The sequence below is a fragment of the Pseudonaja textilis genome, chromosome 3 (genome assembly GCF_049901715.1).
Source record: "Pseudonaja textilis isolate UNSWEBS1 chromosome 3, rPseTex1.2, whole genome shotgun sequence".
Taxonomy (NCBI): Eukaryota; Metazoa; Chordata; class Lepidosauria; order Squamata; family Elapidae; genus Pseudonaja; species Pseudonaja textilis.
Window position 1 is genome coordinate 75354815 of NC_141992.1, and position 26463 is coordinate 75381277.

The window sequence follows — 26463 nt, forward strand, 5'->3', positions numbered from 1 at the left end:
TAACAATAATAATTACAACAACAACAACAACAACAACAACAGCAATAACAGTGAGGATGTTGAGGATTCTATCTCAAGTAATGGAAATAAAACTGGAACTAGATTTTTTTCTTTTCTCTGAAAGGATATTAAACATCTTTTCGTCTACTGTTTTATTTTAGTTCAAGGTAGGAACATAGACTTCTATTATGCCAGTATGAACTTTAATATGTATTCATTTCTTTTTAGCCTTGCAAAATATTTCCATCAAGATTAACAATAAGCTTTCCTATCTGTGGGTGGTCTGGCTGAACATGTATACTTTAATTATTCAAGGTCAAGGCATCAAGATGTACACATATGCTGGAATAACTTCGCTTTAAAATAAAACCCCATCTTACATTTTCCCACATTTGGCTTAAAAAGAACTGTTATATGGTAGTTGTTTTTTGTCTGGGTTTTTTTTTTTGCAGAAGAATCTTTTAGTGGTACAGTGGTTGTACCCTTTAACTGGCATGCAGAATGTCACCAGTTTCAAATCTTGCAGAATGTTTTAATTATTACGGTTTTTCTTTTCCCGAAACTACCTATTCTGCTTTATTATTTATAATAAATCCACTGGTGTACCATTTCATCAGTCTTTCAATCTACTTAAGGTGGAAGGACTTCGAAGCCCAAACCTACTAAGAATGAAGAATGATGATGATGATGATGATGATGATACAATGGAACTAAAGAAAAAAAATCCGACTGAAAAGCAGATGATTCAGAGAAAGAGAAATAACAATTTAAAAAATGTTTCTGCTGGATTTCAACCCAGTGGTCCTTGGCTCCTCCAGCAAGTCCACCAAGCCACTAATATCAATAGCTACAACAGAGATTAGAGAGCTAGAAGGCAAAGAGCATCAGTCCAGGTGAGGAGGTGTTCCTCTCTCAGTGTGGTAGCCAAACCAGGGATTGCCAAGGAAGAAAGATCAACACACCAACCAGACCACAATATTTGAGCTGATTCAAATTGGGAACACTACTTTCGGTGGGTCTTTTTTGAGCAGGAAAACATAGGTTGTGCATTTGCAATGTGCTAAAAACAATGGACAAAATATTCTGCCTTCCAGAAATGGTTGAGGGACCACATTGCCAATGGAGCACCTTAGCAGTGTGGTTATATACTTAGTTATGTAACTGTTGTGGTTCGCCAGCAGCAGGTGCGGATAGCTGACAACTCTGAGAGTGAGGACTCAGATGAAGGGCCTGCGTGTGATGCAGGGATGGGACCAGGACCATCAGGGAGTGGAGTGCTGCCTTCAGAGATTGTGGAGGCTGGCAGCAATGATGCAGAGGATCCTGAGGAGCCTGTGCCCAGTGCGTGTGCGCACAGAGCTGCTCGAAGGAAAGAGCAGCTGCAGCAGCACGGACGACTCAGGAGTAAGGCTGCAAGGTAATGGCCCCTCCCTTAAGAGATAAAAGCCAGCTTGAGAGACCGGGATTCTTTGCAGGAAGCAAAGAAGCTCTTGCACTTCAAGCCTTGTGGAAGTTCAGACTATCCTGGTTTGTATTTAGAGACTTTTTGGTTTGAATATTTCTTGGCAATTTAAATTAGTGTTCTTGGCAGCCTTGCACAACCTTGGCAAGGCTTGTTCTTATCAGAGACAATTAGTTTTAATAGCCTTTTAAATGTGAATGAATGGAATTCGCAGAGAAGCATTAAAAGGTTTTGCTTTTATCTCTGTTTGGTGTTTGTTTCCTTGAAACAAGGTTTGGGTCAGAACAGTAACTTAGTTTTGAAACACACTTCTATCATTCCTTAAAGGCAATTAATACTTATAAGAAATCACTGGATTAAAATGGCTATTCATACACACATTCCTTTACCAGAATAAGACATTGTGTTCTGATATATAAATGATATTATCAAGGGTGATTATCAAGACTGAATCAATCATTGGAGCAACTAGTTCAGGATTGTCTACATCAGAGGTTGACAACTTTCTTTTCTGATGGAGTCAGAGGCCCTGCCATCGCCCTTTTGAAGGACTTGTTCCTCTCTCTGTTGAGCTGGCCAGTGGAGTTGTCATCAAAATGGCAAAAATGGACAATTGAGAGGACTCTTTCCCTCTCTCTTGCAGGCTGGTAAATCCATTTCTTTTTAGGACCATGGACCAAATAATATTGGGTGGTAGGCCGCATTCTGCTTGTGGGCTGCAGGATGCCGACCCCTCACCTCCACTGTCTGAGATTAATTCTGAGGGGTTTTAGACTGGAGTTTTTAAGGGATTCCTAAATCTAAGATTGGCGACAAGCAAAATATATGTTCTATGACTAATACTACAATTGAGAGAATTAATCAAAGCTATCTTGAATATTTGCAGGTCAGCAAAATTATTGTCAGGACCAATGATACCATACAATTTTGTAAACTACACATTCAGGATTACATAATTAATATTAGTAATAACTGAATTTAAAATCTGTTTACAAGATGTTCCCAAGGATAAATTGTAAATTCAATTACTGTTATTAAGTATAATTTATTATATTTCAAATTCATCTAGTAACCTAAATTCTTTGGGTGGATTACAAATTTATTTAAAGAACAAAGACTTTTGTGGCATCTTAATAATTAACAAAAATATCATTGCATACATCAGTGTTTCTCAAACTTTCTGTAATCATAGGCCACTAAATAAGTCTTTGGAAAATCTGGGGATCACACAGTAAAACAAGTATCTCTTCCCTATGTTTAAGAATGTAGGAAATCTAGTTTTTTGGAGAATACATTAATAATCATACAGTAGAACCTCCGGTCATGACCATAATTCATTCCATAACTTTGGTGATTTCTTCGTCTTCTAATGTTTCATCTTCAGGAATTTCTGGGTCAAGGATCATGTTTGATCGCTACCCGAGTATGTGTTCATGACCGGATTAAAAAAATTTGTGAATTTTTTGGTCGGAACCCTATATGGTCGTGGTCAGAAGTGTTTGTCACTTAAATTTGTATTTACCTTCCAAAAGCTCCATTTTTAAAGGATATTTTATTCTTCCAAATAAAATGTATTTGTTCAGGTATTGTTTTATGTATGCATTCTGTAATAACAACCCTTAGCACAAACCTGTTAGTCAGGAATAATCTTTAGTTAAAAAAATCTTTGAATATAAAGAAGTTAGAAGTCCAATGAAACTCCATTTTTAGGTAATCATTGTTGCTATTTACATGCTTCTTTTGAGGTTCCTGGTATAGGAACACAGCATTCTTTTAGCACAGTATGGACACTCATGCTGTGCCCTCATGATCTGTTTTCTATTTTCAGTTTTCAGTGCTCACATTACTACTCATCACCAGAGGTGGTATTCAACTGGTTCTGACCAGTTCTGGAGAACTGGAAGCGGAAATTTAGAATAGTTCAGAGAACTGGCAAATACCACCTCTGACTGGAGATTTTACAGTATCCTTCCCCTGCCATGGCCACCAAGCCACGCCCACAAAACCGGTAGTAAAAAAATGTGAATCCCACCACTGATCATCACACGTATATTTCAAGAACTGATCTATTTTCTCAAACCAGGAGCAAGAACCTTTAGCTCTGACTAGCAAGCTGAGGCTGAATGGAGGGTTTCATGGGCCAGGAGAAGACACAGCTTGGGCTTGGTTAGCTATCTAGTGGTAAACCAGGAGAGACCTAAGTGAGCAAGTGACTCTCATCTGACCAGGCAAATGTCAGTGAAGACCCACAGGAGATAAACAGAGATGGTCATGAATTCAGGGAAGGATGTGGTGAATCCTTGGTGGATTTATGTCAATCACCAATGATTCATGAATCACAATTTCAGAATCACTGGCTTAAATGATTATTATGTAACACAATTCACTTCACCTGTGAAAGTTTAGACAATAACAAATTTGCTCATCATAAAGTTGCCATAAGAATCTTTGGTAGTTTTGCTGCAAGAGACATGATCCATCTGTTCCTCTGGAAATGTAAATAAAATATTAAAAACAGTCACTCAATGCCTGAATGAAAGAAAATGTAGATTTTCTACAAGTAGAAAGAAAAGAGATTTCTCAGTAGCATAGGAACAATATAATAAAAACTTAAAATCTCTTATTCTGTGCAACATGTGGCACCTTAAAATAAATTTTACAAAAACCAAGCAGCACCGTATGAGTTTTTTGACAGGCAAATGAAGAAAATAACAGAGGAAGGGATCAAACATTTCAAACAATCCAAACTTCCTTCTGATTTATTTACTGATTTAAAACATTTATAAAGCTGCCCATCTTATACTAAACTCTGGATGGCTCCCAATCAAACATTATAAACATCTCTGCATCTAAGTCATATTGTATAGGCACTCTTAGCTCTCACATGCTTACTCTCCAAAACACCTAGAGATGCCACACGTGGTCAAAGAGACACTTGTTGCTTCTTTAGGCTCATGTCCTGACAAAAGTGCAGCACAAACAAACCCAACATGCACAGAACACCCCAAGGAAGGTAAAAAAAATTGGGCCAAAATATAAATGTGACACACTTCAATTAGATACATCTTCGGCTTCTGTTGTTTTGGTTGGAAAACAGCTGCAGGTGTCTTCCAATTAGCTCCCCATTTTTGCAAATATCAACTGTCATATTTAATTTGTTCCAATCATTGTGCAGCTAAGTCAACTTTCATCGTTCTTTCACTATACATTTACAGCCTGGGTTTCTAGCATTCAAGGTAACTTTCAAGCTAGTCAATTAATGCATTATTTACAAGTTCTGTTTTATTAAAAGCAAATTCTTAATTTGCTAATGGGTTAGTAGTCTCTGGGCAACTTTCCAATTGGTATTATATTGAGGAGAAATTAAAAAAAAAAAAAAATCCCTAGCCCCAAACTACTGGGGAAAGGGGAAAAATGTAAGCCTGATATTTAGCTGCTTTGTGCTGCAGTTTTTATTCAGATGATATGTTACTTTTAATGATTCTTCCCGGCTCCCATAGATCCAAATTAAGGCAGAAGCTAACCAACTGCTTTAAAATAAGAAAAAGCTCAACCTCACTCTGTTTTCATATTTGTTTTTGAAATGTCAAGTTTTCTGGAATAACTCAATACATATGTTTGTATTGTAATATAAAGCAGACAGATTTGCAATACTGAACTAGCAACACAACAGATTAAAAAGGTTAGAAGTCAAGGGGAATTAAATACAATTATCATTTTCTTGCTTTTGTGCTTCTTAGAGCAAATACATAATATGCCAAAATTCTTATTTAAATTTAGACTACTTTATGAAAATTATGTCACCGAGATTTCATTTTTCCCCTAATGCCACCTTTTTCAGTTTGTGTTCTACTTTCCTTTGTTATTCAGCCACTTCATTAAGGCCTAACCCTACTTCTTCTCCAGCTCCTCAGCAGCTAAATTATAGCCACCAACCAGAGAGAGTGGCCCATCATTAAAATACTGACATTAAATGTCTGAAGATAATTCATGTTAGTGACACTTATTTACAAGGCATAACTACAATTTCACAGTAACATAAATTAGTTTCAAACAGTAAATGTCAACATTTTAATAGTGACCATCACAGCTTCAAGATAATTGTGTCAACATGGGACTGGTTGATTTGAGACAAAGGGAAAGGAGGATGGATTTAATTATGGATGAGCGTTAGTCCAAAGATTCAGTTTTAACCCAAGTTGAGAAAAGATGGAAGTTTTGTATAGAAGCAAATCACGTGTTGTGAATTTTGTCATTTGACCATCACTGGCTCAGTTGCCTTTGGAGCAGGAGTGTCATTTCATTGAGGGCCATATCAGAATTGCATTTGACCTCAGGGGCTGGGGTGGGCATGGCCGGTTTGTTGTCACTTGTGTTGGGTGTGTCTATGGTGGCCAAAGCACTCTGCCAATGAAAATGGGCTCCCGGGCTCCATTTTCAGCTTTGTTTTCTCCCGCAACCCTCTGCCAGTGAAAACAGCGGTCCTCCCAAGCTCCGTTTTCAGCTGTGATGGCCCCCTGCAACCCTCTGCCATCAAAAACAGAGCTCCGTTTTTGCTGTCAGTGACACCATGGGCTGCTCCTTTGCTGTTTCCAGGGTGGCCCCAAGGGCCAGATCAAAGGGCTGGATTTGGCCCATGAGCCTTGAGTTTGACACCCCTGCTTTGGAGGAATTAAGTGAGGTGTTGCTGATGCAAATGTGGTTTTGGGAGAGACCCTGAATCCAAAGTCTATATGGACTTTAAAAAATATGTTCCACTTTCTATTTCATATTCAAATATGCACCATGGCCATTTACAGATTTAAGGACAAACCTGGTATTACTTTGGAAACTGCCTATCACGTAATTAACTAAAGGTCAAATTAGACACATGGGTGGTCATATGATTTAACCCTGTGATTAGCTGAGAGGAAGCCAACTGGCATTTTATTGCTTGCTATGTTTTCTTCAATGTGCTTCGCTAGTCAGCAACTGGAATAAGAAAAAAAAGGAAGTAGGGTTTGTATAACAAAGATAACTATATTATCCTGAAATATTATTCTTAGTTGGGTAGTCTTAGAAAAGACAAGAAGAGTGCTTATGGCAGACATATCACAGTGTGTAGGTATCTTGTGGTACACTGATCCACAACTCATTGTTCTCAGAAAAGCTATGGAAGAAAAGATACAGGGTTTAAACTGTTAACTACATTTATACAATAGCTAATCAGAACAGTGCTCTCTACATATAGCTGGCGCTTGACTTAGGGCCACATTTGAGCCAACATTTCTGTTGCTAATGAGGCAGTTGTTAAGTGAGTTTTGCCCCATTTTATGACCTTCCTTGCACAGTTGTCAAGTGTATCACTGCAGTTATTAAGTTAGTAACTTGGTTGTTAAGTGAACCTGGCTTCTCAACTGATTCTGCTTGTCAGAAGGTCACAAAAGGTGATCACATGAACTCAGGGCACTGCAGCCATCATAAATGCATCCCAGTTGCCAAGAATCTGAATTTTGATCACACAAAAGGGTCACACATCACTTTTTTCTATCATCTGCAACTGTCTATAACTGTCTGGTTTGGTTCTGCAATCCAATAGGACAGACACAGACTTCAGAGGATAATTAGGACTGCAGAAAAAACAATAACTACCAACCTGCCTTCCATTGAGGACCTGTATACTGCACAAGTTAAAAAGAAGGCTGTGAAAATATTTATAGACCCCTCACATCCCGGACATAAACTGTTCCAACTCCTTCCCTCAAAACGACACTATAGAGCACTGCACACCAGAACAACTAGACACAAGGACAGTTTTTCCCCAAAAGCCATCACTCTGCTAAACAAATAATTCCCTCAACACTGTTCAACTATTTACAAAGTTTGCACTACTATTACTTTTAATCTTCACATCACTCCTTATCGCCCATTCCCTCCCATTTGTGACTGTATGACTGTAACTTGTCGTTTGTATCCTTACAATCTATATTGACTGTTTCCAAGTATGATTTGATTGCTTATTGTACCCTATGACTATCATTAAGTGTTGCACCTTATGATTATCGACTCTTGATGAATGTATCTTTTATGTATACTGAAAGTATTTACACCAAGACAAATCCCTTGTGTGTCCAATCACACTTGGTCAATAAAGAATTCTATTCTATTCTATTCTATTCTATTCTATTCTATTCTATTCTATTCTATTCTATTCTATTCTATTCTATTCTGTTCTGTTCTAATCTATTTTATTTTCACTGGGGTTGTAACTTTGAACAGTCCCTAAACAAAGTGTTATAAGTCAAAGGCTACCTGCATTTGGAGGTTATAATTTCTGAGTTTTCAGCCACTGGTGCCCTCTAGATATATCTAGTGTGGACTATCAGACTGGAGATGGTTCTTCTGCAGGCCACCCAGTTTTTTTTCAAAGGCTAGACAACCTTGATCATCTTCATGACAGAGAAAGCAACCAGAAACACAGACTCTATTTCCACACTCACTTGGTCAGAAGCATCTCTGCGAGTGCTCCGAAACAGATGGCTGCTATGTTGAAAAGTAGACCTGGGGGAGGATCCTTAAATGCAATGATCAACTGGTAGACCAGGAATGGAGTGCTGATCATGAGGCCCAGGACTGTGCAGAAGATGACCCACTGATGCCACTGTGTCACCAGAAGTCTCCAGGGTGACTTTTTCTCAAGTTGATACTGGAAGAGAAAGGGAGACACAAAAGAGTAAGTATGATATTCAAGCAACTTAGGGCCATGCAATGATGAATGCTTGCTGTTTATAGTTTAGAAAGAGAAAACTTTATGAAATGGTTCATATTGGATCATAAATATATAAGTTGTTGAGAGCTTTTCTGGTTTTCACAAAAGCATTTCAACAATATTTCTTGTTTGCTTATATTGAGCAATGTATTTATGGCAGGAGGGAGCATTAAAATGTAACCTATGACTGCATATATGATATTTGGGGATTTTAAAGATAAAGGTAATGGGCAACATATTCCATTAATAGAGAATGGCCTTGAGCTACCGGAACAAATCATTTAAGATTCAGTTATTGCATATTAACTTCCTGAATCTTCATTCTGTCAAAAATGAACAGGGAAAACATATTGTCTGAGATCAAAACTCAAAAAGCCCAAGTCAGAAACAAAGCAATAACCCTTTTCTGGCATCCAGAAAATGCTACATTTAGTGGAAAAATATGAACTTTAGGCATCTGTCCTAAAAAAAGAACAATATGAACATTAAAAATTGGCTTTGTTGCTTTGCTGTCCACCTATCAGGAATGAATGAAAGGTAATTATTTTCCATTCAGAGCTTTGAATGAAGCCAAGAAATTAAAAAAGAATGTGTTTCTGAAAGTTGTAAAAATAACCCCAGGTATGGTTACATTTAAAAATAAAGCAATGTAAATTTTACATTTTAAAAGCTCACATGTGGAATTAATACGTAAAAAGTGCAACACAGGAATATTTTTTTAAAAAATAATTCACTGAAGTTATATTCAAAATATATATGTTAGGGAAAATAACATGTAAAAACTGAGTGGATTAGGGTAAATTAGGAATGAAAACATACAGATTTGAAAAGCAGATTCTTTTTTTTTTAAGCTATTCTAATTGCCACTTACTAATTGGGACAGCAAAAGAACCTGATCTATATAGATTCAACTTCCCTAATTAAGGCAACTGTATACATCCTCCCCATTTTATCGCTAAGGCTGAGTCTTATTTACTTCATAAGTAGCCTTATTTGTGTTGATAATTGCCTCTGAAATTCCCAAGTCACTCATGGCTAGTGAAGAATTGAACCTGGGTCAGTTCAAGACCTAGTCTTAAATTCTTTAGAGCAGCTACACTGACATTTGGTATTTAAATAGTAACATGTTTAAGACAGTTTTGATCTGAAAGACTTAAGGGAGGCTCTTGTATGCCACGTTGGACGAAACTACGTGCAAAATGGTGTGAAACTATCACAGGGGCAAATGAAGTTCTTAGCATGCTTGAAGATTATGAAGGACTCTGGGAGGTGTAATTTCATGAGGCTAAGTTAATTACAACTTTTATTTGTCATTTCCTTTAAAAATTTAAAAAGCATTAGCCATACCGAGAGAGCTTTAAAGATCTAGGTCTGCTTTGTGATCTTATGTTTCTACTTAATTATCACATAAAACATACCATTGTCAGTCTTGAATTCTTTTTTTATCACTAAATAGGTAACTTTTTCTTTCAATGAGTATCAAGGTTTTTTTTCCAGTCTAAATTGCTACTGATTATTTAAAAAAAAGAAAAATTCCAAACAGAAACATCACCAAATAAAAGCTAACTAGATGCTAAAGAACAATTAACCACAATATTACTTCACAGTATGCCACATTTACTATAATTTGTATCAGTACGATTGACAAATTATGTGAGTCCTACATGCAATCAGAAGAAGAAAATACTAAATAGGGTGAAATATCACAAACCCATGGTTAGGATTAAGCATGATGTGCAGGTATTTGGTGTTTAAACACATTTCACGTGCTGTCATAACCACAGGTGTAAATAAATATTAACATCTCTTGTCCAATGGAAAGAAATCAGTATATAACTTGTATCAGTTAGAAGAAAAATAATATGTTATGCATCAGACAGGGGATTTGTTACATGCAACAAATCACATGTTTGCCAAATAAAGTAGTTTTATTTTCTTGCAAAGGCAACATGAATTATACTTTATTGGGGGAGCGGGGTGGGAAGATACTTATTTGCTTCCTTGTGGCCTGTGGAAGTATATGTTAAACTGATACTTTTAACTGAACAAGCCATACAGCAAATATTTCTCTTTTATAAAGAAGTTGGTGCACTGCCTTTGCAACACTTCAGAAAGCTCAGAGGGTTGCCAGCTGAATAACCTGAAGATCTTTTCAGCCTTAAATGCTGCAAGCCTACATGTGCTTCCTTGGAAATAAATCCAATTGAATCCAGTGGGGCATACTTCAGAATAACCATGCATAAGATTGGACTATTCAACACAGTAGGTGATGTGATGGGAAATAGTACTTGTTGGCTGTTGCTGCTGAGTGGCAACCAGGAAGAATGGGAGTCTTCTTTCTTTAAGAAAGTAGAAAACATTGGAAGCTGCTTTTTAAAAAACAAAAACAAAACTGAAACAGACCATTGGTCCATCAAGCTCATATTGTCTACTACAGGGGTCCCCAATCCCTGGACCATGGACCAGTACCAAGCCGTGGAATGACAAAAACCAGTCTGTGGAAACGAGCGAAGCTCCATCCATGGGATGCAGGCAGCACACAAAACCACGCCCCTTCTGGTCTGCAGAAAAAAAACCTCTCTCCGTGGAACCGGTCCCTGAGTGCCCGAAAGGTTGGGGCCCGCTGGTGCACTATATAGAGTCAGAGACAACGATTTTTTCCCAACTCTACCTGAAGATGCCAGAAACAAATCTCGAGAGGTTTGCATATATACCCTACATCCAGCTATCCTTCCATAGTAGTTGAAGGGAAGTGATGATGGAGGCAGACAGTCAGCACCGAATTTTTCCTCCTCAGCCACCAGTCAAAAAACAAGGCTCTGTTCTGTGATGAACATGAAATTCCTCTATTTTATTATTTACTAAAGAACAATGTTGTCCTATTGAAGAACCTTAGAGAGGTAGAGGTTTCATTGGGACCAGATGGTTTCCCACTTCTGATCCCAACAAAAACTTCTGGTTGTGAAGCTCAGGAAGAAAGTCCCCAATGATGGAAAAAAGAAGAGCTTGACATTAGTGAAAATCAAATGTGATTCTGACAAATACAGAGTGGCCTATTTAGACATAAGATTTGGTTTGAGCTTCAAAGATTTTGGCTGAGAATATTGTTTGATCTCTCTAATCAATTAACTCACTTTATAAAAACACTTGAAGTCAACTAAAACAATGGATTGTTGGAAACTCTATTTTCGACTCACTAGGACACTTGCTTTCTGATGCAAAGTCCTTCCAGTGTCTAACTGAAACGGTTTAGTTAAATGGTCTTTTCTATTAAAGAAGAAATAGAATAATAGAATCATAGAATCACAAAGCTGGAGAAGACAGTAGATGTCTTATGGACCAAATTCTTGTCCAGGATTATTTCAGAAAGATGGCGATTCAACTTTTGTTTAAAAACCTACAGTGACAGAACATCCTTAACTCCAGGAAGCAGATTCTTCTACTGTTTAACAGTTCTCACAGTCAGGAAATTCCTTCTTATTTGGTCTGGACTTCTCTCTGTAAAGCTTCACCCATTTTTCTTGTCCCACCATTGCCCATTGTGAAGAATGAATCTACTCCCTTTCCCCCGTGGTAGCTTTTTAAGTATTGGAAGGCTCCTATTCTGTCTCCCCTTAGCTTTCTCTTCTTTAGGTTAAATATACTTTTTCACTGGTCTTTATAGGAGCTTTGGTGCTCTTCCCTGCACTCTTTCAAATAAATCTGAATTAATTTCAAACTTGGTCAATGTATCAATAGTTTCACGACTCTATTGGAAGCTACATCCAGATTTACACACTGTGGAAAAGTGGCTCTTCTTGATGTTTATGTTTGACTTAACACTGCCTGTGCTGCCTACTGCAGTCTATCATTCTTCTTCATATCTCCGTATTTTTAATTAAACATTATTGTTCCTGTTATTATTATTAGAACAATCTCTCCAGATTTCTATCTACTGTTGAATAAATGGCGATTTGTTGAATATAGTTAATTTTCTGTAGTTTAGGTGTGTGCTTCAACAGAGATAGGACAATGCAGAATAGATCTTTCAATGGCCATTAACCACAGTGAATAATTTTCTAGTACTTTGGAAATACAGGAGAAGGAACATAGTTCACAACCTGCTTCCAAATGGTATTTACAGTAGTTGGAAATAAGAAGCTGGGCTAGAACCAATCTTTCCCCATCTCATCAGACACTTCTTATGTTCTTAAGAGTGCTTTCAGAAAAGGAAATGGGAAGAAAACTTTATTAACATCTGTTTTCTGCTTCATTCTTCCATAAAGTATAGGTACAAGATGGAAATTGGTACAAAAAGAGTACTTTGATCTCAAGAAAAGGAGATTGAATTGCTTATAATTTTGGGCTTATGTGTACTGCTAAGTGTTAATAGTAAACTTGCCACATTTAGTTCTTGGATAAAAGTTTTGCCAGTGTCAATTTAAAAAAAGAGTCTACTTTTAATTTTTTTCCCCTACCGCGCTAATTAGAGGTTTAAATGGATTTGTCAAACTGAAATATGAAAGGAAAATCATGTTTGAGCTAAAAATGGAACAATGGGTGAAAAAGTCCTCTTGCTATATTTATGATTATCCAATTACTCTTATTATTTTAGTCTGAATCAAATTCAACCTTACAGCACAACTCTAAGAGGCTTTGCTCAAAGTAAGTCCCACTGACTTCAGTGGTGGTTTATTACACTGAAGCAGTGCTTAATGAAATTAACAAAGGGAAGAAATATCAGGGTCAAGACTACATGAATGTGTAACTGAGTCACCCAAGTACCACTAGGCTACCCATGCCTGTGTCTATAACATTTTGTATGTGTTTTTAAGAAAGTGCCTAAAGTCCAGTTAATTGAACGGTTCCTTCCCATTTGTGTTGGAGGCACCACACCTTTTTTTTTGAAATAGGATTTTATTTATTTATTGATGACTAGTTTTCTTGTAAAACAAATGATGGCCTCTTCTATATACAACAGTGTTGCACATTTGTTAATCTATTTGTGGCAAGAAGTAGGCCTTGACTTGACAACGTTCATTCTTGATAGAATTGGAAATCAGAGGAACAAGGAGCATATTGTTTTGTATATAAATGTTACATGGCAAATTTTGCTGATTTTAAGAGACTTTTTTAAAAAGTTGAAATGTGAACTATTTGCAATGTTCGATCTTAATCATACTACAGTGCCATGATGCATTTACATCTCAACACCATAGTATAATATAGTAGAATGGAATGTTATATCAAGAGCTTTCAAGATGGTAGTATCTTCTTTTTTTTTAAGTTTATTTATGTTTCATATATTTAAAACATTTAAGAAGAAACAAACAAACATATAAACAAATATACACTGCTCAAAAAAATAAAGGGAACACTTAAACAACACAATGTAACTCCAAGTCAATCACACTTCTGTGAAACTGTCCACTTAGGTAGCAACACTGATTGACAATCAATTTCAAATGCTGTTGTGCAAATGGAATAGACAACAGGTGGAAAGCATAGGCAGTTAGCAAGACATCCCCAATACAGGATTGGTTCTGCAGTTGGTGACCATAGACCACTTCTCAGTTCCTATGCTTTCTGGCTGATGGTTTGGTCACTTTTGAATGCTGGTGGTGCTGTCACTCTAGTGGTAGCATGAGACGGAGTCTACAAGTGGCTTAGATAGTGCAGCTCATCCAGGATGGCACATCAATGTGAGCTGTGGCAAGAAGGTTTGCTGTGTCTGTCAGCGTAGTGTTCAGAGCATGCAGGCGCTACCAGGAGACAGGCCAGCAAATCAGGAGACATGGAGGAGGCCATAGGAGGGCAACAACCCAGCATCAGGACCGCTACCTCCGCCTTTGTGCAAGGAGGGACAGGAGGAGCACTGCCAGAGCCCTGCAAAATGACCTCCAGCGGGCCACAAATGTGCATGTGGCTGCTCAAATGGTCAGAAACAGACTCCATGAGGGTGGTATGAGGGCCCGACGTCCACAGGTGGGGGTTGTGCTTACAGCCCAACACTGTGCAGGATGTTTGGCATTTGCCAGAGAACACCAAGATTTCCAAATTCGCCACTGGCACCCTGTGCTCTTCATAGATGAAAGCAGGTTCACACTGAGCACATGTGACAGACGTGACAGGGTCTGGAGATGCCGTGGAGAACATTCTGCTGCCTGTAACATCCTCCAGCATGACCGGTTTGGCAGTGGGTCAGTAATGGTGTGGGGTGGCATTTCTTTAGGGGGCTGCACAGCCCTCCATGTGCTCGCCAGAGGTAGCCTGACTGCCATTAGGTACCGAGATGAGATCCTCAGACCCCTTGTGAGACCATATGCTGGTGTGGTTGGCCCTGGGTTCCTCCAAATGCAAGACAATGTGGCTCATGTGGCTGGAGTGTGTCAGCAGTTCCTGCAAGACAAAGGCACTGTTGCTATGGTCTGGCCCACCTGTTCCCCAGACCTGAATCTAATTGAGCAAATCTGGGACATCATGTCTTGCTCCATCCACCAACGCCACGTTGCACCACAGACAGTTGGGGGATGCTTTAGTCTAGGTGTGGGAGGAGATCCCTCGGGAGACCATCCGCCACCTCATCAGGAGCATGCCCAGACATTGTAGGGAGGTCATACAGGCACACATGGAGGCCACACACACTACTGAGCCTCATTTTGACTTGTTTTAAGGACATTACATCAAAGTTGGATCAGGCTGTAGTGTTTTTTTCCACTTTAATTTTGAGTGTAACTCCAAATCCAGACCTCCATGGGTTGCTAAATTTGATTTCCACTGATAATTTTTGTGTGAATTGTTGTCAGCACATTCAACTATGTAATGAACAAAGTATTTAATAAGAATATTTCATTCATTCAGATCTAGGAAGTCTTATTTTTGTGTTCCCTTTATTTTTTTGAGCAGTGTGTATACATATATACATTTTGCAGCAGGTATTGAGCACTGGTTACATTTTTCTTTTCTTTTTTTCTTTTACCCCATAACATTGATGTGATCTACCTTGTTACAATACCTTCCTCATTCTTTTAAAGTTTTAATTTCACAGAATACTTTATGATTAAACGCATGTCCTTCATAGTTTCATAACTTAATCAGTTAAGTTGCTTGCAGATTCAAAGGATTAGCTAGTGACATCACTGTTGCCCAGGGAATGTCCGTGAGGCTCCTTTCATGTCCCCGTCAAGGAGCTGGAGCAAATGACAGGAGCTCACCCCACTACACAGCAGCACTTGGGTCTCGAACATGGGCTTGCTAACCGCCAACCCAGTGTCCTAACCACATGAGCTCCTAGTCCCTTAGTTACACATCTGTTTAAGTGTTTCTTAGACAGAGGAGGAACAGCTTCTCCTGACTTCAGTGCATTTATTGAAAACAGTATGGAGCCTGGGATCAGCTGGCTGAATTATGAGAACTATCACAAGCAACGTTTTTGGTAGGTATTAAGTGATATAATTTTGCCTATAGAACCCATATGTCCTGTTAAAATATCTTGGGGAAAGATTGGCAAATGTGCAGCATGTTTCTGCTTTCTTCTGGCACATTCTTAAAACAGGTACATCTGAACTTGGCTTTCAGATTAGATTTCAACCTGCAGGTTCTGGCTGGTGCTGCTTTGAGCAAATATGCTTGTCTGTAACCATATTGTAATCAAATACTGCTGTTCACATGAAATTCTTGATTCAACAAATGCATTTTAAGAACAGTCCTTTTCTTGGACTAAAGGCACCATTCCACAGAGCAACAAAATAATGGTGATGCTATTTTAATTTTTATTGAAATCCTCCCCACTCTTCCACTTACTATAATTCCAGCATTTTGGAGGATGCTGCAATTATTATTATACAAACTTGCTCAATTTTGTGAGTGTTCCATGACAGGTGAAAGATGCTGAATGTCAGGTGGGGGAAAAAAATCCATTGGCTGATTAAAAATTTCAGGATAACTCTTTAATAATGAGCACATCTGAACGTAGATCTTTCACGAAGAGCCATATTTTACATCATGGGTATTTCAGGAGCCAGATACTGACTGTAAACTCTCCTCTGATTAAAAGAGCAAGTACATCAGATTTTACCAGCAAACACCCGCTCCCGCCCAACCCTCTTATATCTTGCATAGCAATACATCAATGTTCAAACATTCAGCAGAGCATTAACAGTAGAGGTGTATGCTCCTTGTTGCTACATCCATATAAGATCATAGTGCACCAGGGCTGATAGTGTTACCCTGGAGTTGCAGAAGTTGCATGGGCACATCAGTTTGTAGCTAGGCTTCCCTTGTCAATGGATGTTGGGAGCAAGGTAAATAAACACAAGCCAGAACCAGAAAACATGGTTTCTAACACTATACAGACCTCCAAATTTTGTTTGTAAACATTTACAAACAATGATAAAAAATATATGTCCCTTATAACTGGATTGATTATTATTTATCTGTGGATGCTAAACAAAAACCAATTGTACATGGTAGATGTAAGCGGTTCCAGAACTTCTTGGTGCTCTATCATTTCAGGTTTCAAAGAAGAGATTTGACAGCTAATTGTCCAGAATTGGAAAAGGGTCTCCCTTTTCCAATGCACTCTTACAGTGCATTCAGAAAGTATTTAGATTCTCTTCACTTTTGTGGATTTTGTTATGCTGCAGTCTAATTCTACAGTTGTTGAAATTCATTTTTTTCCTCATCAATCTACATTCATTACCCCTATCCCATAATGATAGACTGAAAACAGCACTTTAGAAATGTCTGTAAATTTATTAAAAAGCAAAAACTGAAATATCACATTGGCATAAGTATTCAGACCCTTTCCAAGAACATGTGAAATTTAGCTCTGGTGCCTTCCATTTCTTTTGATCCTTGCTGACATGTTTCTATACCTTAAATGGAGTCAACCTGTGGTAAATTAAATGGTTTGGACATGATCTGGAAAGGGCACACACCTCTCTATAGAAGGCATCACAGTTGACAATACATGCCAGAGTAAAAGCCATGAGATCAAAGAAATTGCAGAGTTCAGAGACAGGATTATTGCAAGGCACAGATCTGGCGAAGCCTACAATAAATTTTTTGCTGCCCTGAAGGTTCCTAACAGCACAGCGGTCTTCATCATTTGCAAATGGAAGAAGTTTGGTGCAACCAGGACTCTTCCAAGAGCTGAATTATCCGGTCAAACTGAGCAATCGGGGCAGAAGGGCCTTAGTAAGAGAGGTGACCAAGAACCTAATGGTCCCTTGGACTGATCTCAGAGATCCTGTGTGGACATGGGACAGAGTTTCAGAAGGACAACCATCTTTATGGCAGAGTGGCTAGGTCAGGGGTCCCCAAACTTGGCAACTTCCCAGAATTCCTCAGCTAGCTATGCTGGCTGGAGAATTCTGGGAGTTGAAGTCCACAAGTCTTCAAAGTTGCCAAGTTTGAAGACCTCTGGGCTAGATAAAAGCCCCTCCTCAGTGCAAAACACATGAAAGACTGCTTAGAGTTTGTCCTCACAGTCTGAGAATTGTTCAGGTGTTTTTTTGCAAACTCCAAGTGGGCTTTCAAAAATTTTAATTTTTTTTGTCAAAATTGACAAAAGTGAAGGGGGCATGAATACTTTCTGAATGCACTGTAAGTAGGGCTTGGTCTACAAGTCTGCCAAGGTCTCTTCTAAGTCCGTGATTCTGAAATTCTGTAATGCATGGCTTTAAATATCCAGGATGTAAAGCCTATGGACAGCCTTTACCCCGTTGTGGAAATCTTGGATTTCTAAACACTTCCTTTTACACACCCATAAGAATTCCAGCCAAGCGCAAGACTAGTTAAAGGCCCTGGGCAACTTGAATCTGGTTAAAGGCACTAGAAACCAGGAGACCATGAGTTCTGCCTTAGCACAAAGCCAGCTGAGTGAGAAGGAACCAATCATTCTGTTTCAACCCTAGGGAAAAGGCAGTGGTAAAGCATTTCCAAAAACGTTGCCAAAAAAAAATCACAAACACCTGCCCACGTGATTGCCAGGTATTGAGACTGGCTATTTAGATGAACATCCACAGAATTCCAACATGGCAGACTGGAAAAATTATCCCAGAACAAATCAGTAACAAATCATTTTCACAACACTTTACTCACTATGGATCATTACACAGAGGAATGAATCCTGTATTAATTACTATACTATTTCTTCAATAAGATTCAGATTAAAAGAGTTAACTAATATTCTGATAATCAAAGAGTCTTGTCCTTTACTTATTTTTGATAAGCTCCTTCCTTTATTAAAAAAAGGCTCAATGAAAGAAATCTAAAATAGGCCCATCAGTATTTCAAATATATAAATACGTTGAAATTTGATCCCAATATATTTTTTACCCCAACTGCTTTTTCACAGTTCCTACAAAACAATTTAAACCAATATGCAACCAAGTGTTGAAAAGGCTAATGTGGGAACAAATCATAAAAGCAGCGCCAACTCTTTATTTTGCCCATAAATGGAACTTGAATATTCATAGACAACAGTGTTCACCAGCTCTTGATGCTTTGCAAAGCTTTGACCCGAACTGATGTTTCTCTTTGTAATTCTACAAGAATGTCTGAGCCTGATTAGCAATTATGCATGATAGCCTATCAAGTAATTAAATTATATACACTTTTCTTCTGGGATGGAAGAAAGCTCATGTTTCACAGGATGTCTGCATGAAAAAGTCTGTTGATGTTGTGCAATTTCTCCCCCTGCACAATTCCCGCTGATGAAGTTATCATGAAGAAAGCCTCGTTCTGAATGTCTTACGATTCTAGGAGATCCCTTTGCTAGAAAATCAAATTAGGACCGAAAATTGTTGAGATTTTTTTTTTTTTTAATATTTGAAATATCTGAAATATTTCAAAGTTTGAGTGAGGATAACTCTTCTGAATCCTGATGGTATTCATAATAGCAACTCAGGGAAAATGAAAAAGCTGCCTGTTATCATACTACCAATTTAATTCCTTTTACACTAAACACATTGCCCAATGTTCATTTTGCCTTGCCCAAAAGCTGAGTAATGTTTAAGGACAAATGTGCATAGCCAAATGGTTTCATGAAATGCCTGCCATGCAGTCCAAAATAAGTAGTAGTCAAGATGGAGTCTTGGAGGTCACAAAAAATGGTGAGAGAAGCTAAGGGACCTTCAGGTCCTGGAACAGTATTTTCCAATCATGGGCTGTTCAGATGGTTTAGATTACAACCCTTATCACACCCAATTGCCCTGAATGCAATTCAAGTCATCTGCACTACACCATATTGAGAAAGGCTATCTTGGAGAAAAAGACAACTGGTTAGAGGAGTGTGATATATGAAAAGTGCAAGGACAGTCAGGGAAATCTAGGAATATGGGATTGCCTGTGCATGTAGATGTACATTCATCTCACTTCACTTGGGGAGGCTACCAAAGAATGATCTTCATCGAAAAGCCGTCTTATAATTTTGGACAGGTAGGTGCAAATGAAAGATATTTCCTTGTGATACAACGAACCCAGTCTTCTCTGGTCTTTTAAGGTCATCATTGATATTTTTACTTGGATTTGGAAAAGGCATAGAAGACCAGATGCACATCTTATAGTGCAGTGATGGCTAAGCTTTTCGTCGTCATGTGCTGAAGGTGCGTGCATGTGCGCACCTGTGCCTGCACCCATAATGCAATGCACGTGTGACTACTCCCCTGCATGCCCCTGCCTCTGCACAGGCACGTACATCCAGGAGTGGGATTCTACCAGTTTGTACCTATTCGCTAGAACCGGTTGTTAACACTCTAAGCAGTTCGGAGAACCGGTTGTTAGAAGAAATTACTGGCCTAATCCTGTAAGGAAGGCAGGAAGGAAACATTCTGGTGTTGCTTACAAAAACTGCCTCTCCATTAACCCTTATTACATTCTTGGCAGGACTAGACTTCCTGTCTCAGGAATTTCTCTGGAGTTTTTCCCCCCTCCTTTGCTGGTACTTGTGTGGAGTGACCATTCAAAGTTACAGTGGCACTGAAAAAAGTGACTTATGACTGTTTTTCACACTTACGATGGTTGCAGCATTCCCACAGTCATGAGAGGCCAGGCGAGGAGATGCGTGCCTCGATGTGAGTGATGTTGAGCCAGTCACATGATCACCAAGCCACGCCCACCAACTAAGCCATGCCCACAGAACCAGTTGTTAAAAAATTTGAATCCCACCCCTGCATACATCTCTGGTGCGTGCCCCAAGCATGCGTGGCAGATACCTGACAATCAGCTGGCTGGTGGGAGGTGCGCGCGCATGCGCAGTGGACCTGATCTGGGGTGAGGTCTCACATGCTGGCAGAAATGGCTCTGCATGACACTTCCGGCATGCGTGCCATAAGTTCGACATCATGGTTATAGTGTAAAAAATTGCCCCTGCTGAAACTCTAAGACAAAAGGCATGCATATTGTTAATGGTATCCCACTCTTGACCACTGAGTATTGTAAAAATCTGGGTAGAATGTTTACAGTGTGTAGCTTTAAAAAGTCTCTTCCAGTGTAGCCAAGAAACCCGAAAAGAGAGGCTCCCAAAGGTTGAAAAAGGGGATAGAAAGCATGCTGCCCTGTTCCGATATTATATTAGTTTGTTGCTGCAGAATAGAGCCATCACATGCTCTTGTTACAATTTCTCATCTCGAAGTAGCATAAGACAAATCAGATGCTTAGTGCTCCTGTAGTTGGAAAATATATCTTAATTGGCACATAAATATCTCAGCACAGCTTTCAGGAGGAGTTTGTTCTCCCAGCTTGCATCTCCAAACTGATGGGATCTGAGGGTGCCCCATCATATTGCAGGCACCTCCAGCAGTGTTTTAATTGCTTACGAATGGGAACTGCACATTCCCCCGAAGCCCAAGAGAATGAACTAGGCCAGGCCTAAATATATATATATATTAGTGGGGGTGTTGGAAGAGGAATGTCATATCCAGTTGGAATCTGGGAACGTCATAAGGAAATCAAATATTTATATTTTCAGTTATAAAGGGATGGTTCTGATCAACTTTAATTACCTTCACAGATGTCACTGTGCTAATTTTAAAGTGCTCTTATCCTGATCTGTGCTGAATGAAGTCCATCTCAGATCAGCAGTTGGAGGTATAGCTGCCCACAGGTCTCCTGTTCAAACATCCAGCAAGCCTCAACTGCAGAATTTAGAGACCAAGCCACCCGCACCTAGATCAATGGTGGGATGAAAATAGTTTTACTACCAGTTCTGTAGGTGTGGCTTGGTGGGCGTGGCAGGGGAAGATTACTGCAAAATCCCCATTCTCTCCCCACCCCACTAACCTGCTTTCCAGCTCTGTTTTCCTGTGCAGGGCAACAAAAGAAGACCCAGCCAATCAGCTGGGACTCGGGAGGCAGAGAAGAGATGGGGGCGGGGCCAGTCAGAGGTGGTATTTGCCGGTTCTCCGAACTACTCAAAATTTCCGCTACCGGTTCTCCAGAACTGGTCAGAATCCGCTAAATACCACCTCTGACCTAGACCACTGTTTTAACAAATGCTCCAAACTCATCTGAAAATGCATATTGTTAATTTAGAGTCTGCTATTCATTAATTAGAGGCTTAGTGGAAAGGGCCATGGAGCTCTCTGCCATGCTGAAGGTTGCCTCAAGCCCTTGTAAATGACGCTCTGATAACAAGCCGAATCCATCTTCATTATTTGGCCACTCCCGTCTGAGTGTGCTCTGCTTCCTGTAAAGCAGCGTGTCACTTGGCATGGTAGAATTAAACTTTTATCCAAACCAGATTCTGCACTTTCACCCCCTCCCTCCCCTTTTTTTAATTCCTTGAGCAGTTCCAATTTATTCTGCCTAAATGACATCTGATTACCTAACATACAGAAGAGCAAGAAAACCTAACCTAAAACAGTCATCATATCCCTTGTTCTGGCCCACTGCTTTTTCTCTGGTGAAGGGCTGGGAAATCTCCAGGACCCTCTCTGCTTTTAGACTGCCTCACATATAGTATACAGAAAGAAGTCCCCTCCACCCATTTTTCTTCTCATACAGTTACAGCTTAAATAGGATGTCTGTATTTCCCGGTAGAATACAGGAAATTAATTTTAAATCTGAAGAAGAAATATCTTTTTGTTCAAGCTGATTTTTGCAGGCTTGCTCTTTCAAATACGTATCACTCACGGCAATCTCAATTCACGCAAAATGATCCAGAAGCAGGAGACAAGGAGACCCACAGGCGGAGGAGTAAAAACTGTTTGTGCAACTCAGTTAATTCTCACTTCTCAGCTGCCGAAGCCACAACCCTTCTCTAAATTTCAGTAAACCTCTATTATGGGTTTAAGTTGAATCATTGAGAGTTGAATCTAATCACTGATTTCTTTAAATGCATTGTTTTCCCTTAAGCTAAGAGCTTGACAAGTGAAAGACACCAGCTAACCTTTTCTGGCAGATGGTTTCTGTGTGGAGCCATTGCTAGAGACTTTGAATACTACCTGGCTTGGCTGTTAATACAGTCGAGTATTTACAGGTATTATCTCCTGCTTTCATGAATCATGGTTCAGCATTAAGCATCAGCAAGCGGAACAGATAATTGTTACTCCAATGAGAAAGTTCAGATATTCAAAAGACCTGCCTATATGGCAAAAGAAAAGAAAACTAAATGTTCTAGAAATAGCTGAAACTATTCAGACATTTAACTGCAGAATAGCTTTAAGAAACCCTGATGGTTAAATTAGAGAATATACTTTTTTAAAAAAAAATCTGACAGAAGATAGTAATTGGCAGTTAATTGATACAATATTATAAAGAGCAGATCAGTGGCTACCTGTATCCAGCAGCACCCATGCAATTTGGATTTTAGTATAAAAATGGTTTTCTAGTCATTGTAGGGGGAAAAAATTGAAAACGTGAAGGCAGAATCTGTATACAAAAATTTTAGTTCTTTGAATTGACCCAAGATCTGTGACTCACACCTTCTCTTTGCCCTTTCCTACTGCATTTTATTATTATTTTCTGTTGTTAAAAAAACTTGCCAAATATTTTATGAAAATGTTGTGGATGTCCTTTTTCACAAGGACAATATGCTTCTTTCGGGTAAGATTGGACTGAGCAATGATTTAGCCTTTGAATATTTGTCACATAACTCTCCAGAAGGTAAATCCAACATTTGAGGGGAAAGGGGAATTATAGTATATTAAAACAAAACAAAACAATTTAGCACATTTTTTATTTCCCATAATCTTAAACAGAGTAAACTAGCTAAGCCCACAAAATAAAGTACTCTACAGAAAAAAATATTCTCCTTATCCTGTGTCAGAGGATAGACAAAAACTGTATTACTATTATCCTTCTGATCTTTTCTATTACCTTGGTATCTATGATTATCAGTTTGTTGTCTGATATACCTTGAGAGCTTATGCACCGGAGACAAATTCCTTATGTGTACATTCATAGCAGGCCAATAAAGAATTCTATTCTATTCTATTCTATTCTATTCTATTCTATTCTTCTATTCTATGCTATGCTATGCTATGCTATGCTATGCTATGCTATGCTATGCTATGCTATGCTACACTATTCTTTCCTTATGTGTATATTCACACCAGGCCAATAAAGAATTCTATTCTATTCTATTCTATTCTATTCTATTCTATTCTATTCTATTCTATTCTATTCTATTCTATTCTACGCTATTCTTTCCATGTGCAAATGATGTTTGAGGAAGGCAGGCAGGCAGGCAGGCAGGCAGGCCATAGGCACCTTCCCCTGGGAAATCAAAGTTACAAAACTTTACAAAATCAATAGTTACTGGCACAACCCATTAAAGGAGCTCAATGATTGTATATTAAATTGCATTTATAGGGCCTTTGTTTTTAGTGCAGTGGGTATATTTATTGATCATAGGCCTACATTACCCATACATACAGTCAATGTATGCCTGCACATGAAAGGAAAAGAAAAACATATAACCAGGATTCATGACAGCCATCTCCAAATGTAGTTGTGAATATTGTGCTGAAGTCAGATGTGTTCAGAAATTATTCAGCTAGGAACTTTTAGATCTCAGATGTACTGAGCTTTGCCTATCCTTCAGAAGGCTGAGGGTATTACAACTAACATTCCCCCCTCCAAGGGGTGGGATCCGACCGGTGTAACTACCAATTCGGTGATTTTATGTTTAATTGTACCATAGTTTCTTGTGGTAAAAGCATTTTTGACAGCTATAATACCAGTAGTGGATGCTTGCCATCTCCATTAGGTTGCTACAAGCCTGTATCAATGTATAATAAGAAAGATAGGTCAGAATTTAGTCTCTGGTACACTGGATTACGTGTACATAAAGCTTCTTCAGCACGTCAACAATGTTTTTTGGTATTTTGGCATATAAATTCTAGTTGTGGGCTTGTTCTCTCCCCCCCACCCGGTGACATTTATAAGAACACACACCTTAGTAGAGAAATGGAATATAAACTATCCATAATACCTATTAACCCCAAACAAGACCACATTCTCTTTTAAAAATATAGTGACATTGTTTGTTATATAGCATAGATTTTCTTCAGATCTGATTTCTTGATGACTTACTGTGCAGCATAGCTACTTCAGTTCTGCAAAACTGTGTAGAACAATTGGTTTCCAGAGTGACAAGTATTCTGAAAACTGTTATATAAAAAGCTATCTGTAAGGCTTTCTATTATCAGCAAAGAAACCTTCCTCTTTGGCAGTTCATATCAAAACTGTTAGGAAACAGTATCAGAAAGTTGCCACCCCAAATGTGCACAGGCTATATTGTTGTAAATTGAAAATAGCTCACTTGTGGAATTATTTCCAGCAATCCCTTTTACTTCAGTATATTTTGCTAAAGAGGATTTTGTCTGGAAAATTCAATTTTTGGGTAGGCAGCTGGGATGACATCTGGACAGATTAACTATTAACCGTTAATCTGGCTAAATATTATCCCAGCTGCCTAACCAAAACTGGCCTTCCAGCTGTTGGCTATATCATCTCCATCCACCAAATTGTTTCTTTCATGGGTGACAACAGAGAAGTGACCATCATCCATTTTTCCATCTCTAGTCTCCTTCTTTACGTTCATAAATGGGTAAAAAAACTGGAATAACCAAAGGCCATTCTCTCTGGGATTGCCCCTGTTTCCAGTAGCTGTGGAGGATTCTATTCCTTTTGATATATAGACATAGAAAACATTGTTGATATTTAAGTCCTCCGTCCTTCTATCTTTTTGCTTTTGTTCTCCTTGGGTTTGCCTGTTTTCCTATCACTTTTGCCAGTTAAATGTTTTTTAACATACAACTACATTTTTTCTGGCTGAACTAAGTGCTGTGCATGCCTGCTTTGGACTGGATATAGTGATTGACTGGGAGTATGCTGGGTGCAAACTGAATTGGAAATTACCCTGGTAATATTTATAACATCACCTTCCAGATAGTCTGTAGATACAAATGGAAAGGTTGGTGCCTATCAACGCATTGTAAGTCAGCTGACTTATGATCCCTACTGGGATTTGTCATGTTTGATCATGGCACTGAGACAAAGACTTTAGCAAGGTTAAGGTTACTTTCCTGGTTAGATCACACACAAAAGTTAGATATATATTCTACCCCTTGGGAGGTGCTTTTTTTTTTTTTTAACTAGAAAGAGTTGCACCAGATCCATGCCTTCCCACCACACGGCATCTAACTACCATATTTTTTGGACTATAAGATGCACTTTTCCCCTCCAAAAAGTGGGTGGAAATGTCTGTGCATCTTATAGAGCGAATACGGGCCTGTTTTTGCCCTCCTGAACCCTCCGCGCATCCCGTTTTTGCCTTCCCGGTGTCCAGAAGCACTCTGCAGGCCAAAAACAGGCCTAACCCTCCCCAGCAAAAATGGAGGGTTTGGGAGGCCAGCCTGCAGAGTGCTTCTGGATGCTGGGGAGGGCAAAAAGGGGACGCGTGGAGGCAAAAAACTATTTTTTTTCTTGTTTTCCTCTTCTAAACCTAGGTGCATCTTATAGTCTGAAAAATACAGTAACTTAACTGATGTTTGTTCTTACTAGGTATTCCATCCCCAACAGTTGATCTCTCCAGGTTATTACAAAGATACCCCTTTGCATTTCTATTGGGAAAACCTGGACCCAATATCCATTAAGCATTCCCATTGATCTGCCCAAATTCATACCCTCTCCTGATTTGGGTTTTTTTTTCTTAATTATTTCTGCTTCACCAGACCTTTATTTAGGTTTAGAGGGTTGGAGAATGACAGTAGCCTAGTCTTAACAAAGTAATATACACTTATATGAAGAGCTTCTTATAGTTCCT

General features: G+C 38.9%; 1 protein-coding gene across 2 annotated transcripts in view; it reads right to left on the reverse strand.

Moving 5' to 3' along the window:
* The window catches only part of LOC148126168 (uncharacterized), a 278790-nt gene that overhangs the window by 33251 nt on the left and 219076 nt on the right, over positions 1-26463 (reverse strand). The window contains exons 4-5 of one of the 2 annotated variants that reach the window (XM_087930131.1): positions 7942-8147; positions 5165-6433 (exon numbers count right to left, since the gene is read on the reverse strand). In XM_087930131.1, the coding sequence (XP_087786257.1) occupies positions 6427-6433; positions 7942-8147 (213 nt within the window). In that variant the 3' untranslated portion in view covers positions 5165-6426. Of the gene's footprint in view, positions 1-5164; positions 6434-7941; positions 8148-26463 lie in introns of those variants that run through there. The other variant, XM_087930129.1, reaches the window with a different exon arrangement.